This window comes from Hyperolius riggenbachi, chromosome 1 (genome assembly GCF_040937935.1).
Source record: "Hyperolius riggenbachi isolate aHypRig1 chromosome 1, aHypRig1.pri, whole genome shotgun sequence".
NCBI lineage: Eukaryota > Metazoa > Chordata > Amphibia > Anura > Hyperoliidae > Hyperolius > Hyperolius riggenbachi.
This window is the reverse complement of record NC_090646.1, coordinates 213112759-213129705: the sequence shown is the minus strand read 5'-3', so window position 1 is coordinate 213129705 and position 16947 is coordinate 213112759. Positions and strand designations below refer to the sequence as shown.

General features: G+C 42.5%; 1 protein-coding gene across 3 annotated transcripts in view; it reads left to right on the top strand.

Annotated features, from left to right (window-relative positions):
• Positions 1-16947, top strand: part of AFG2A (AFG2 AAA ATPase homolog A) — a 583775-nt gene that overhangs the window by 260544 nt on the left and 306284 nt on the right. Inside the window, exon 15 of one of the 3 annotated variants that reach the window (XM_068280096.1) lies at positions 6393-6467. The exons of the other annotated variants lie outside the window; for them this stretch is intronic. Within the exon in view, the coding sequence (XP_068136197.1) occupies positions 6393-6452 (60 nt within the window). The 3' untranslated portion in view covers positions 6453-6467. Of the gene's footprint in view, positions 1-6392; positions 6468-16947 lie in introns of those variants that run through there. 3 annotated transcript variants of the gene reach the window in all.

Sequence of the window (16947 nt, the reverse complement as noted above, 5' to 3'; positions counted from 1 at the left end):
AGTCCAGATAAAACACACCACAGCCAAGAGCAAAGAGGACTATGTGGAAAAATGGAGGAGAGAAATAAAACTCAAAAAAGCTAACCATATACCAGTCGCTACAGAGAGAATATAAAATGGCCCCATACCTGGAAAAGCTCCAAAACTCTCAAGAGAGGAAAATCCTGAGTGTCTTCAGACTGAGTGCACACAACCTCGAAATAGAGTCTGGGAGACACAGACAGACGTACAAACACAGGGAGGAGAGACTGTGCCAACACTGTGAGCAGAAGACCCTTGAGGATGAAAGCCACTTCCTGCTGCACTGCCCCAAATATCCTGCAACCAGGGACACTTACTTTAAGAAATTGATGGAACTATTCCCAGACTTTCTCACATTAGAAGATGAGAGAAAAACATATATCTTACTGGGAGAAGAGGAATCCACAGTGACAATCGCTGCACACTATGTCACAGCATGCCACAGACTAAGAGGAGCATAACGGAACTGTAAACCTAAAAATGTTCACAGACTGCTTAGCCATTGTCCCCCCTTTCCACTTGCTTTGGCAATATCTGTATGAATCTTGGTCATGCCAATAAAGCTATATTTGATTTGATTGATTTGCATCTCAATAACCACCTCTAGGAGGCAAACTTTTTTTACTTTTTAATTTTGAGTTTAAAGAGAAACTCCAACCAAGAATTGAACTTTATCCCAATCAGTAGCTGATACCCCCTTTTACATGAGAAATAGAATGATTTTCACAAACAGACCATCAGGGGGCGCTGTGTGACTAATTTTGTGCTGAAACCCCTCCCACAAGAGGCTCTGAATACCGCGGTACTCTGGGCAAACTGCCACAATGTAACAATGTTCACAGACAGGAAATGGCTGTTTAAAGCTGTCTGTAACAGCCAGAGCAGCTAGAAACCGCTACATAACTTGCCCACAGTAACAATGTCACCATGTAATACATGTCAGAATGTCAATCTGGGAGAGGAAAGATTTTACAATGAGCAAACACTGACTAAATCATTTATACATAATTATTGTAAAAATGAAGCACTTTTTTTATTAAATTATTTTCACTGGAGTTCCTCTTTAAGACGATGCGTATTGCTTTAGGAAAATGTGTATTATGTGTATTAACCTTCCTGGCGGTAAGCCCGAGCTGAGCTCAGGCTATGCCGCCGGAAGTCCCCGCTCAGGCCCCGTTGGGCCGATTTGCATAATTTTTTTTTGCTAGCTGCGTGTGCAATCCGATCGCCGCCGATCCGTCGCGCCGCCCCCCCCCCCCCCAGACCACGTGCGCTGCCTGGCCAATCAGTGCCAGGCAGCGCTGAGGGGTGGATCGGAGTCCCCTTTGATGTCACGACGTCGGTGACGTCATCCCGCCCGTCGCCATGGCGATGGGGCAAGCCTTCCAGGAGATCCCGTTCTTTGAACGGGATCTCCGATCGGAGCGGCTGGGGGGATGCTGCTGAGCAGCGGCTATCATGTAGCGAGACCTTGTCTCGCTACATGATATAAATATTTTTTTTTTTAAACCGGCTGTGCTGCCCCCTGGCGGATTTTAATAAACCGCCAGGAGGGTTAACAGTCCTCTTTTGAAAAGTTTTGATATCAAGAGACCGAGGCAATTAAATTAACTTCCCAAGTTTTACCACGTTTTTAGATATACTAAGAATTATATTGTCACAATTGTAGCCCCAGGCAGGTATCGCACTTATCTGTGCAGAAAAGCATCCGTTTTCTGGCATGTGAATTTCTGTGTTTTTTTTCTATTTGCGTTTTTCCGTGCATTTCCATTTTGAGTTTTTATTTAATATTGGCTTTCTGCAAGTAAAAAAAAAATACATTATCAGTTGTTTTTTTTTTTGTTTGTTTTGTTTTTTACAAATCACATGCACATCACATGCAATTCACATGAGCTTTTTTACTTCCCATAGGATAGCATTGTATACGTATTGCATGCAGTATGCCAGAAGAAATAACTTGGTGTGCAATATTAAAACACACATAAAATCCCATTGTGGATCGCACACCAATGCGATTTTTATGTCCCATAGACTTACACGTGCCTCCAGCCTTAGTTACTACGTATGTAAAAGGGATAGTATATTAATACTAATAATCCAAAGATCCACCCATCATGCCATACAGACAGACAGATACTTACATATGTACATAGCGCAGACAGATAAATAACTAGAACATAAGCTATAGACAAGGGTTTTAGTCATGAAAGTTGTTTAATGTATACGTTTACAGAGGTTAAACAATATCGAGCATTCAGCATGGCAATACGCTGTTAACTGCCTAACAAATTCAAGTCGTTTATCCAGTCAGTGTTTTTTCTTCTTTTCTTGTATCATTCTTTCAACTTGCCCTTTTCATTTTGTAAACAGAAAGCATTCATTTAATTCCTTCCTTCCTTTGGCCATTATAATTTGTTCACAGTGGTGTTCCAAAATGTCTCAGCTATTTATCTGCGCGACCTCCAGCCGTGTCTTGTAATGATGAATTCCTGCTGTCACTTTTTCCTGTTTGTATTCAGTTCATCCCGTTCCTCTTTATTACTTTCATTGTCTGTGATTTTTCTTCTGCTGTTTTATCTACTCTTTATTTGTAGAAGCATTAGAATGTGTTCATAGTAACTCTGTCCTCCAGAAAAGGCCTTTTTAGACCAGGCATATACTGTACTTTTTTGTAGGGCTAGTGAGATCAGGATCAAAATTAGTTTTATTCGCCAAGCATGACTGGGCCGTGCACGGAATTGGTTTTGGCACATATAGGAGACATGCAGGACACAAGAGGAAGGGAAAGTGAAGACGCACAATAAACAGTAGTGTAGGCAAGATACATTGGCCTCAATTCACTAAGCTTTTCTCCTGTCTTTAATAACTCTTCTAGAGTTGTTACCATGGTGATAAGGCATGTAGTATTCAGGAAACATTTTACCTCAGGCAAACCTAAAGTTAACTCTTCTGTCTTTAAGTTAACTCTTCAATCCTTAAAATAACTCCAGAGTTAAAGACAGGCTGTTTATTAACTGCATGTGAAAATAACTACAGAGGAGGTAAATTAACTACAGAGGAGGTAAATTAACTACAGAGGAGGTAAAATAACTACAGAGGAGGTAACTTAACTACAGAGGAGGTAACTTAAGGAATGAAGAGATAAGATAACTCTCTCTTATGTGGAGGTAAGTTTTCTCTTGCCTTATTATCTCCAGCATGATCTTAGGGAATTGAGGCCATTGTTTCAGCAAGAGAAAGCATTTCAATACACCTTTTTTTGGTAACAACCAGCGGCCGCAACCCTATGGGGAAAAAGATCTGTATATGATGCCCATCAGAATTCCACAATATTTCTTGAACAAAGGATCCCTTATATGACAGACTGGCAGACCTGGCATTTTAAATGGTGGAGATAGGCAGCTTCATTCACTAACTGTGGATATGCTGCTCCATAGCTCACCATGACGTTGTATGGAGCAGCGTGACCCCATCTGGCACAAGTGAACAAGGCCACCTATCTCCACCACTTACATACAGATGCATATTTCTACATCGTGCTGCAGGTGGTGTGTATGGCAGCTGGGTAAAGGTGGCTTCCTGGACTTCTCTGTTTACTGACACAGTGTTGTTCACACCACCATTTAAAAATTCAGTTTGCCATTTGTAGGGCCCTAATGGTGGGTACACACCCTAATGGTGGGCTGCTGTCGCTAGTCCGCATACACACGCAGGACGCGTGGCGGACTAGCGACAGTTGCGACGACAGCTGTTGCCGGCGATTGGCCGCGCCAATCACATGGCGACAGCGCTGACTAGCGACCGTTCGTGGCGCGTGCGTTATACACACGGGGGACCTGTCACCGCAACAAGTGCGTGCCACGTGGTTGCGGCGACAGCTGTAACCCATGTGTATGAGCATAAGGTTAACTTGGGGAAATGGGCAATAAACCTATTTAAAAAAATATTGTTAGTTTGGAAATGATCTAATCAGTAAGGAGTTCAAGGCAAGACTCCCTAACACTGCAGGGTGGCCTCTTGAGCGCGTCCCAGTGGCTGCAGCTCTTGAGCGTTTTGAGTCCAACTGGAGAAAAGCACTATAAAAATATTTGGATTATTATTATCTTGTTGAAAATATGTATAATCTTTTTCTTGCCTTGCTGCAGCTGAGCTGTTAAACTCTAAAAAACCTCCGCTTCATCCATGCTTTAATGGCGCCACTAATACATTATTTTTTTTAAGGGAGGTCATGCTCTGCGCCTGCACCCTGCCGGTTTCTGACCTTCCATTTATCAGCACCAATGGGGAAGCATGACCTTCATACTACTTTTGCTAATGTCGCTGCCTCTCCACATTGCTGATAGGCTGAAGCATGGGCCAGGCAGAGTTTTCAATTGTGATATAGACTGGGCTGCAATGGTGCAGCTACTGCCCACTGCATTGAAAACCATGCTGCTTTGTTACTTTGAATTCAGCTACCTGCTGCACACAGATACAGGCTAGCACTCCAGGAACTGTGATGATGGGTGCTTCCCAGCTCGGCACAGCCTATGGCCTGGCATTGGGTCACATCCTGGGGGTGCTGAGCTGGGCCATACTGCTTTCTTAAAAAGAAGGTATTTACTCAAAATGGTTTGCTCCTGGCCAAAACTAAACTTCCATGATGCATTACTTTAAGGTAACATAAATCATTCCATTTTGCCTTCAAGAGTAAACAATACGTTCAGAGCCATTGGTTTACAGCTAGCTCACAGTAGCTAAACAGGAATGATTTACAATATTATGTTCACGTTGAGTGACCACGTCCATTTGACAAACTGTGATAGACTACTACTTTGTTTCCAAGGGAATCCTCAGCCCCTTCCTGCTCGCGACAATATGGTCGTATCCACTAGCTTGTATGTAATGTGGGACCCAGCAGGAAACACTATCTACGCCACCACCCCAATAGGTTTAGTAAAGTTGCGGAGGCGTTAGCCGAAGCAAACTCTGTGCGGAATCCCAGTGGCCAAAGGCCGTTGTCCTGGTGCGCAATTTTAGAATTCGTGTTTCTCACTGGGACCTCTATTTCTTTCAAATTAGTGTACAGGACCAAATTGCTGTGAGCAGGACGTTTCCCACTGGCTTTGCTCAACTAGACTAGCGCCTCCACATGTAACTTCAATGGGGGGAGGGGGATATTTAAAGTCAGTTTACTCACTTCAGGTTCACTTTAAGCCTCTCTTATCCTTTATCAGGCTATGTCCGACATTGGAATTTTCTAGTTCAGCTCCAATGTTGGTCTGACCCAGAAAGATGCAGCTAGATCTAGTCTGGCATGGCGACAGTCCCTGTAGATCAAAGTGTCAGACCCCTTCGCCGTTCCCATGTGCCACAGCTGCGCCCCATAATGTAATTACTATGTGGGCACATTTGGGCTGCTTGCTCTGTCATCGGATCTAGTCCAGAATGGCATCAAGCTATTTGGATCAAAGTGTCAGACAAAGTCCAACACTTTGATCCCCTACGGCATCACGCAAGATAATGTAACCATACAGGCATGCGTGCAATGGCGGTGGAGCTACAGCATTCAAGCCCCTCCGCAGATGCCAGGTCACTTAGCACACAGTGATCACCTGAAGAAAAAAAAGTAAGTGCTGGGGGGGATATGGATGATAACAGAAAAGGATTGGAAAATATTAAAGGTTTGACTTGTAACTTGCGGTGAAGGGTGTGTGTGACCCTGGTGCATGATCAGGGTTAGCTGGCTCAGTTGACTCTACCTCGTTGATACCTGAGCAAGCTGAAAAATCTATGCAGGGGAGGGGGGATGTTGGGAGGGTATTCTACTCAACCAAAACTGCTTTGTCTTGGGCACTGAATTAGACATTTCTTATATACTCTTGAATTGATAGTCATTCAACCCCGGGCCATTTTATTCTCTATTGCAGGTGATAATAAATGATAATTTGCACTATAGAGTTACACAGTCCCTGAAAGCCTGGGTTCCGCCTACAGCACAAGCTGCATTTGAGGTTGCAGATCTTCCAGTCACATAAAATAGCTGTATGAACATTTACACCCAGGCGGCCAAATAAATAGAATTCTGGGGCACTGACTGTTGAGCATCACTTGACAAACACCAGCATTAAGTCAGGAATTTATTATTTGGTGATGATCATTAAGTTATTACATGGCATTATACCTTGTTGGGATGTAACGCTTGGTTTTTTTGACTGACCCTCATGTGTATAAAGCATCTGTGGATTATTAACATTTCTTATAGCACATTTTAAATCCATTGTTGACCAAAGTATGAGACAAACCTTGTACGGAGAACCAAATGTACATTGCATGGAAGGTTTTGAGAACTCGATGTACCGGGAAACAACTGTGTTCTTTTCTTTTTATAGTGTGATGTTTATCCAGTCCAGGACCCCTCACCACATGATACACTGCCGTCTTTTTGTTGAATTTATAATTTTCCTAGAATCCCGGCTATGAGGAAACTATGAAGAATGAAGGATGTTTGAGGAGGTTCAGAATACTTGATTTTAGGATGCATTTTTCTGTTAAGGATGTAAATTGTACTTTGCTTTTGATTCCTTAGATCTTGAATCGTCGTTTTGGATTCTTCCATCTCTCAGGAACTCCACTGGTGAGGTCATAGCATCTGACTTCCTCATCAGCCCAATCAGCCCACTTGTTATGGCGTTAGGCTTCATTCTTCAAAGGTTTTTTATTTCTTTTATGGTAAAAGCAGAAAGGAGAATCTGCAGGTGTTTTTGTGATATCGGACTCAGTGTGTTTCTAACTCATAACTATACAAATGCTGTATTTCAACAGGGGCTGTAATTCCAAAAAAGTATTCCTCTTACCCTTGGGGTATTTTATCGCCTTATTTGCAAAATACCTTTTCCACACCTAGTAAGTGAAAAAGTACTTAAAAGAAAAATGCTATTACACTGAATTGACTTTGGGACACTTTTTTCACTCTTGGGCCTTCAAAGGTATTTTTCATTGCATTAGTAACCTGCAAAACATTTCTTTTGAGAAAACTCTGTGTATCTTTAACGTCATTGTCCGCATATAGACTCTGGCACCCTCATAATAAATGTAATACCTTTTCCTGGGTCCAAAGCCTGGTACTGTGGTAAATACTTTTCTTTTTATCTTGAGTGAGCATTCATCTTGAGCTACTGCTTCAAAAATGCATTCACTCTAAAAATCACTCCAAAAATCGCAATCGCTCCAAAATGACTCCCAAAATCTCAATCACTAAAAAAATGACTTCATTTCTCAGCTTTGAAAATAAGGGACTTGAAACAGCTACATTTTCCTGCCACCTCCCTCCTCCCACCTCCCTCCTCCCTCCTACCCTTCTACCTATTCCCTCCTCCCTGGAGGGTCTCTTCTGCCAGGGAATTCCAGTATTTCAAAAGCCAGCTTACATACCATGGCTGGGTATTGAACCCAGGTCTCAGTGTATGGTAGGTAACTAACATATCCGTTATACCACCAACACTACTAGCTGAAGCTAGCCTAGCATGTACCATTTATGCTCAATCCAAAAGAAAAATTAGACAAGACAAATAACACGCTTTTCTCCTGGCGGACTCAAAGCGCCAGAGCTGCAGCCACTAGGGCACACTCTATAGGCAGTAGCAGTGTTAGGAAGACTTGCCTATGGTCTCCTACTGAATAGGTGCTGGCTTACTGAACAGACAGAGCTGAGATTCGAACCCTGGTCTCCTGTGTCAGAGGCAGAGCCCTTAACCATTACACCATTCAGTCACTGCTTAAAGAGACACTGAAGCGAGACTAAATCTCGCTTCAGGTCTTATATATAGCAGGGGCACGTGTGCCCCTGCTAAAACGCCGCTATCCCGCGGCTTAACGGGGGTCCCTTCACCCCCAACCCACCCCCCGCAAATGTTGGTCGGAAAATGGTCGCTGGAGATATCCTTCCTGGAGGCAAGGGCTAACGGCTGCAGCCCTGCCTCCCAGCGCGTCTATCAGACGTGCATCGCCGCCTCTCCCCCGCCCCTCTCAGTGAAGGAAGACTGAGAGGGGCGGGGGAGAGGCGGAGATACGCGTCTGACAGACGCGCATGGGGCAGGGCTGCGGCGGTTAGCCCTGCCCCAACCAGGAAGCGCTCCCCCGCTGCACGGAGGGGGTTTGGGGGGACAGGGACCCCCGTTAAGCAGCGCTATAGCGGCGTTTTAGCAGGGGCACGCATGCCCCTGCTAGCTATGAGGTCTGAAGCGAGATCTATTCTCGCTTCAGACTCTCTTTAAGGATATGTAGCCAGGCATGGCCTTGCCTTTTGTGTTCAACAGTTGTCCAAAGAGAACCCCAGATAGCCAGGTAGATTCATCTCTCTCTCTCTCTCTCTCTCTCTCTCCTTTTAGTAGGGATGGTCACCGCTTTCCGCAGAATTGTATTTTTGCGCATAAATGGATTGAGCATAAATGGTACATGCTAGGCTGGTTTAAGCATGTAGTGTTGGTGGAACAGTGTAACTGTACTACATGCTGAAGCCAGCCTAGCATGTACCATTTATGCTCAATCCATTTATGCTCAAAAATACAATTCTGCGGAAAGCGGTGACCATCCCTACTAGAGAAAGAGAGAGAGAGAGATGAATCTACCTGGCTATCTGGGGTTCTCTTTGGACAACTGTTGAACACAAAAGGCAAGGCCATGCCTTGCTACATATCCTTGAGCAGTGGCTGTATTGTGTAATGGTTAAGGGCTCTGCCTCTGACACAGGAGACCAGGGTTAGAATCTCGGCTCTGTCTGCTCAGTAAGCCAGCACCTATTCAGTAGGAGACCTTAGGCAAGTCTTCCTAACACTGCTACTGCCTATAGAGCGTGCCCTAGTGGCTGCAGCTCTGGCGCTTTGAGTCCGCCAAGAGTAAAGCGCGATATAAATGTTATTTGTCTTGTCTAATTTTTCTCTTGACAACTGTTGAACACAAAAGGCAAGGCCATGCCTGGCTACATATCCTTAAAGGATACCCGAAGTGACATGTGACATGATGAGATAGACATGTGTATGTACAGTGCCTAGCACACAAATAACTATGCTGTGTTCCTTTTTGTCTTTCTCTGCCTGAAAGAGTTAAATATCAGGTATGTAAGTGGCTGACTCAGTCCTGACTCAGACAGGAAGTGACTACAATGTGACCCTCACTGATAAGAAATTCCAACTATAAAACACTTTCCTAGCAGAAGATGGCTTCTGACAGCAGGAAAGGGATAAAAAGGGGCATTTCTTATCAGTGAGGGTCACACTGTAGTCACTTCCTGTCTGAGTTAGGCCTGAGTCAGCCACTTACATACCTGATATTTAACTCTTTCAAATAGAGAAAGAAAAAAAGGAACACATCATAGTTATTTGTGCGCTAGGCACTGTACATACACGTCTATCTCATCATGTCACATGTCACTTCGGGTATCCTTTAAGCAGTGGCTGGATGGTGTAATGGTTAAGGGCTCTGCCTCTGACACAGGAGACCAGGGTTTGAATCTCGGCTCTGTCTGCTCAGTAAGCCAGCACCTATTCAGTAGGAGACCTTAGGCAAGTCTTCCTAGCACTGCTACTGCCTATAGAGCGTGCCCTAGTGGCTGCAGCTCTGGCACTTTGAGTCTGCCAGGAGAAAAGCACGATATAAATGTTATTTGTCTTGTCTAATTTTTCTCTTGACAACTGTTGAACACAAAAGGCAAGGCCATGCCTGGCTACATATCCTCAAGCAGTGGCTGGATGGTGTAATGGTTAAGGGCTCTGCCTCTGACACAGGAGACCAGGGTTCGAATCTCGGCTCTGTCTGTTCAGTAAGCCAGCACCTATTCAGTAGGAGACCATAGGCAAGTCTTCCTAACGCTGCTACTGCCTATAGAGCGTGCCCTAGTGGCTGTAGCTCTGGCGCTTTGAGTCCGCCAGGAGAAAAGTGTGATATAAATGTTATTTGTCTTGTCTAATTTTTCTCTTGGATTGAGCATAAATGGTACATGCTAGGCTAGTTTCAGCTTGTAGTGTTGGTGGTATAATGGATATGTTAGTTACCTACCATACACTGAGACCTGGCTTCAATCCCCAGCCATGGTATGTAAGCTGGCTTTTGAAATACTATAATTCCCTGGCAGATGAGACCCTCCTCCCTCCGGTAGGAGGGAGGAGGGAATAGGTAGAAGGGGTGGAGGGAGGAGGGTGGAGCTCCAGGTATTAGAACCCTTGAAACATGATTTCTATTATTTTTCCAGCCAGTAGAAATTTTTCTAAATTTTGAAGTTCGCCTCCCCATTGAAGTCTATTGCGGTTCGCGAACTTTTTCACGAACTGAAAATCGGAGGTTCGCGACATCACTATATAGCAGGGACATAAACTGCTGTCACATGGACCATAAACTGAAGTCACCGGTCCAGCTACTATATTAAAGCGGTTTTAAACTCTGACAAAATATTCAATAAACATGTGTTTTCCTACTTTTTATAACCCATACAATTATCATATTTGCTTTTGTGCACAAGTAATATTATTCATTTAGAAATCATAAGTTCCCAAAGTTCAGTTTAATTTGAAAGCTGCTGGTGCATTTTATTCATAACTGTTGTATTTCTAATGTAAATGCACCCAGTAATGATTTCTGAGCAGTGTATCAGTTCAGGACTCATTAGCAGAACTTTCTGCACATTCAGAGAATGTTTACTTAATTGTATCAAGTGAAGAATGTAAACACATTCTGCAGGAGAAAAAGTCAGTCCTGTGATTTAACCCTTTGAATGCTGTTTTACAAAAAAAAAAAATGTTAATATCTTATATGCTGTAAATAATCTTTTAGAGAAAAGAAGATATGCTGGGTTTCATTTCACTTTAAATTTGCCAGGGATCTGCTGGTCCCAACAAAACTGCCTGCTAAATGTCCAATCAAGTTTAACCTGTTAATACAAAACTGGATGTACATATTCATCCACTTGTTGTCTTGCTGCGCCAAACAGGACATACAGGTGCATCCTGCCAATCTGCTCCATGCGCACTCTCCCACTGGTCATTCATGGCGGGACTTACTTGCCAGGGATTGGTGAATGGAAAAGTGTTCCCAAAACCAATCAAAGTGTCTGTGAATGAAAAAGCATGGCTCCAACCTAAAGCCATGTTCATTCATCAAAACAAAAGTAAAAAGTACAGTAAAAAAAAAAACCTACACTTTCTGTGGACACAAGATTACGTTTTTTAGTGGACAAATATAAAATTACTTTAAAATACATTAAACAAAATCCCATATAGTCATTACCAAAATAAAACATAAATAATTACCGTAGGGACTCAGCTTTTTTAATACGTATTATAATATGTATTTTTGCAAATAAGGGTTTGTAATTTCCGATAGGGTACAAAAAAAAAAACACTAAACAGAAAAAAAATACATCTGTATTTCCAAATAATATATTGTCACCATACATTGTACTAGGATCATAATTTAAATGTTGTGATAACCAGGACAAATGGACAAATAACGTGTGGGTTTTATTTACAGCAGCATCGCTTATTTTACACCTATAGGGCATGGAATTGGAGGATTAGTGTATTTTTTCCTTGTTGTTTTTTGTTCTTTAAAATGCATAGAAAATAAAGTACAGTAATTACTGAAATGAAGTATCTCGAACAAAAAGCCCAATTTGTGGCGACAAAAAAAACAACAAGATATAGATCATTTAGGTGTGATAAGCAGTGACAAAATTATGGACAAACGATTGGAAGGAGAGCTGAAATGTAAAAATGGCTCTTGGCGGTAAGGGTAATATATAGTGTGGGGATCAGGGGACATGTTGCGCTGTACTGCTAAAATCTGATCAAGTGGTGCAAAGTGGTACATCAGTCACTACCAACCAATCAGATTTTGATGAGAGAGTGATTGGTCACTTGCCATATTAGTCTGCTGTTGATGTATGTATGGCTAAGGCCCAGTGCACACCGAGCGGGTTTTGGAGCGATCCGCCTGCCGCATCCGCCTGGAAAAATGCTTGGCTAATGTATTGCAATGGGATGGTGCACACCGGCGGTTTGAGGTTTTTGCCAAGCCGCAAACGCGCCTCCTGCTGCGCGTTTGCGGTTTGCTAAAAAACCTCAAACCGCCGGTGTGCACCACACATTGAAATACAATAGCCAAGCGTTTTCACTGGCTGATGCGGCTTGTGGATCGCATACAAAATCCACTTGGTGTGCCACCGGCCAAATATCTGCTCTCTGCTTCCAAAACCGCTAGCGTTTTGACGATCTGCTAGCGGTTTTGGTGTGCACTGGGCCTAACTTGAATTTCTTTCAGCAAATGTCTGTTTGAGCGAGCAGACATGGCGCCTTCTTATGTTATTTGTTGCTTTCACTTGCACCACAAAAAAAAGTCTTGCACTGTGGGTAAAATTATGTGAGAAATATTTTCATTCTAAAGTAAAGAGAATGTCATTGTCACGGAAGAGCCGTGAGAAAATGCAATCGCAATCGGTTTCCTGCATCGATTATCGTTGCCAACCCAGATCAAAATTTTATGTTTAGGGATAGCAGGCTGCCGAGCCTGACTCTGCCCTTTCATAGCTGCTGGCAGAGCTTCCTTTCATGAGAAACATTTGCTCTCTGATAAGCCAGGGTTTGCATTCAATTACCTGGTTCAAAGAAACTGATCTCACAGCTAAAGATGGCCATACACTCGTTAGATTAGTAGCAGAAAGATCATCAGATAGATCTCTGATCTGTCTGATGTGTTTAGGAACATTTTTACTAGTAACAGATTTCCAATATATTTCAGTATGAAATCAATTGAAAATCTATCTGATGGCATTTGTTTGCCATCAGATTTCCATTAGGTCCAATGCAAAATGATAAGCCATATCAACAGGTCCACCTAAATTTTCCATCATGTCAGATCGATCGAAATCGGCCGCAAATCGATCGGCCGATAATTGACTGAGTGTATGGGCCCCTTAAGTGTGATTCAGTACAATTTGGCCTAACTTACTTTAGAATGCAGGAAGCCCACAGCAGGGGGCCTATTGAGAATTTGGTCTCCGGTAGACACGGCGGAGCCGTGTAACCAGCCTTAGGAAATAAACGGAGTATATGATTTTGGCTTGTTTAAGGAATACCATTTATATGAGAGGTATGAAAATTATATAATTATGCTAGTCCGGATCTGGTGAATATTTTAATATTAAATTGGTGCCACTGACATACCCAGTCACCGAGGTATTCAGCTGCTTCATTCCAGAACATGTGAAGCTAATCAAGTTTGAGGTCATATGAACTGTCATATTCTGAGGAATATGAAGCTGTGATTGTTATGTGCGTGCAGGGAGCGTGAGCTAAAATATGAAAATGTCATATTTTGTGGGTAAAAATGTTCCACCCAGAGGGTTAACCGCATCCCGTCCAGCCCCTGGGCCGAACCTTAGACCCCACCCAAAAATGTGGGTCATTCAAAAGAACTCGACAGGGGCTCCTCCCCCAATCCTCCATATTGCTGCTGCTCTGAAGACTTAGCAGCGGCCATCTTGTCTAAACTTTGCTCTGGAAACAAAGGAACTTAACGTGTTTACCCAGAAGGACATTTTCACCTCAACTTAAGTATACATATTTTCTACCTTTTTTATTTTTATACTGTGCTACTATTGTCTCTATAATTGCTGATTTTAATGATTTTCTGTATATAATAATTATTTACATTGCATTTATAATAAGACTCTGAAGTCATTTGATTTTTCAGCTAAAACCTACTATTCAGCCACACAAAACGAACCCTAGTTTCCTGAAAATTTGCTACTGTGAGGTGTAGTTATTAGCCAGAATAGAGTGTGTTTTAACCGTTATATTCGCAGGTGTTAGAGCCAGTCAGTGGGCTTCTCTGTCCCATTTTAACAGAGATGGTGGCAGCCTAGTATTTTGTGTTTTATAGTTCGCACGCCTCCTTCTAGTCTGTCTGCTGCCAAAATTCCAGTAATTTTAGCTCATTGATTGCGTCCACAAAATTGGGTAATCTGTGTGCTGAAATTGATTGGATGGCATTATGCGGTCCGGCCACTAGGGGTGTGTGACAGCCATGACATACAATCTAAAACCTACCACCCAACTCCATATTATCTATTATTAAGAAATGTCACCTCTGTGAAAATCAGTTTCCCCTCAGTCACATTCATGTAGTACTTAAAACTGCCACCTTGCATAATAATGTAATATCTAGTTCAGTCTGTGATCAATACACTTCCATTTTCAAATTCCACAGTGTTCTATCTTTGTAGCTCTCACGCAAAAGTTCTCTAAAGCCTTATCTCTGGCATTCAAAGGTAACATTTTACAGCCTGGAGAGCGCAGTGCTATTTCTCTGCCCTAAACCTCATTGGCTTCCTTGAAATAAAAAAAATCAAAGCCAACCCTTTAACCCTTTCAAGCATTTCAGGTACAACAACTTTTGTAATAGTGTGGCTAATCAAGGAGAGTGGAGGATACTTTTGACTATAGTTCTGCTTTACATTGAGCCCAGATTTAGATTCAGTTATGCACATTACAGCAAGTCTAATGTTTACAGAGACCTGGGCCCAGTGCACCATCTGGAGTATAGCATTATAAATGTCCATGTTAATGTCCCTGCATTTAGTGTAGCTGAGGACATGATGGATTTCTGGCAGCAGACAAGTAATGTTATGTCTGGATATAGACTCATTGGTGAACACTGCAGCTTCAGTCGCCACTGCTTCAGACCAGCAAGCAGAGAAGAGATGCTCAAATGTTTATTATATTATGTGAAAAATCACTGTCTAGAATATGATTAGATCGCCTGCAGTAATGCTTCACAATCAACACTTTTTCCTACAGACCGTGTCTAAACAAAAGCTGCTTTTGTACAGAATTTGCTCGCACGATTGTCTGCTTTGTATTTTACCAGTGATCAGCATCTTCCCCAGGTTTCACAGTGTATGATTTTCACTGTTTTGCTGGCACTTGGTGGCACTGCCTGCCCTCACAAGCCTCACAGCCCACTCTTTTAAGTCAGCAGGAGCTGCTTTCTTTCTTTTTCCCCCCTCTCTTGTTCTGGAAGTTGCGTGCTTGGAGTAGCCCACTGTGTTATTTCAAACAATGTCTGCAATCATAATAATCACCCATTTCCGAAAAGCTGCGGAGAATGTTACGAATGTACACAGCTAGGAAAAGAAAGTCAGTGTAGAGGGGGGTGAGTGAGCGTGGAGAGGGAGGAAGCAGGAACACATAATGCAAACCTTTATCAGATTGTTGAGTGCCCCTATCAGCTCAATTCACTTCCACATTGCAACCTTTGCAAAGCTTTGGTTTATTTTTGCTAGCTGGAAGTATTTGTCTGTAGATAAACTGAGCTGACACTAAACATTTTCTGTCTCACACATGTGCCCTGCAGCTATACAGTAAAACCTTGGATTGCAAGTAATTTGGTTTGCAAGTGCTTAGCAAGATGAGCAAAATGATGAAATTTTGACTTAAAGGACTTACGATTCCAAATAAATAAAAAAAAAAAAAAAAGTTAAGTACCTGAATTAAATTTGAATGCATGGAGGATGCCATCCGTGCCCTCCGTGCGGTTCCGCTGGGTCCCCGCAGTTCAATAGTCCCCCCGGGCTGCTCCCGACCCCACAGCCCAGGTCAGGCTCTCCTGCCTCCCCTAAAATGGCCGCCGGAGCTGGCCGCGGCTGCACGGTCCGCATAGACGCTAGTGCGGCTGCGCAGCTCTAGGGCCCCCCGATCCATGCTACATGCTGTCTCCTCCAATATATCGAGTATATCATTTATACCCGGCTCAGGGGTAATTAAAAGCTACACACATGCAAAAAAGGTTGGGGTGAGCCAACAGATGGCAACGATTCTATTAGTTATAGTGGAAGTCATTTTTACTTTATAAAGTACAGTGTTGTATTAAATATTTTTCTATAAATATTTTTGGATTGCGGAACGAATCATCTGAGTTTCCATTAATCCTTTGTGGGAAATGTGCTTTGATATAAGAGTTCTTTGGGTCACAATCACGTTTCTGTAACGAATAAGGCATACAATGAATTTCCAGCAAATAGAATTTAATTTTGTTAATGAGAGCTCTAAGCTAATACTTACCAGCAGCTTGTTCATTTTTATCCAAGCTCATGTTTGTTGCTTCCATGATGCTTTATGTATCTAAATCTCATCCATCCCCTTCTCCTTTTGCCCTTGATCTTTCTCAGTATCAGGGTCATCTCCAATGACTCCTCATTGTGTGTCCAAAGTATTTCCATTTCATCTTCAGCATTGCTTCCTCTAATGAACAGTCAAGGTTAATTTCTTTACGGATTGACTGATTGGATCTTCTTAGAGTCCAAGGGACTCTCAAAGTGTTCTTCAGCACCACAATTCCAAGGTGTTAATTAATTTCATTACTGCATTTTCCATGCGCACTGATTTTTGAGCCCAAGAACACAAAGTCTGATACTGTTTTCATTTCTACCCCCCTATATGCCTGACATCACCAACAGATTTTGGACTAGCCCAATCTGAGACACAGCTATGCGCTTTGAGTCCTATGGGAGAAAAGCGCTTTACAAATGTTATTGTATTGTATTGTATTGTATCTTTTCATGGGGGGTTCTCAGTGTTTTCTTTATTTTTAAAAGCACTTAGTAAATGGAAGTTGCTCCGTCCAACTGCCAAAAAAGTGTTCAGCGAGCAGGAAGGTTGGTCAGCATCTTTGTATAAATCTTTTTCAGGGAATATCTTTATAAAGAATAAAGGTCATGCTGAGAATCCCCTATGGAGAAATGGACTAGTCCAAAACCTGTTGGTAATGTCAGATTTCTACTACCCACAAGTGACAGCAACATAGGAGAGAAGTAATTAATAGCACATTTTAATCTAGAAGAAATGCATTTCTTATTTCAATGTGTTAAATTTCCGCGACACTTCCTCTTTAAGCCAA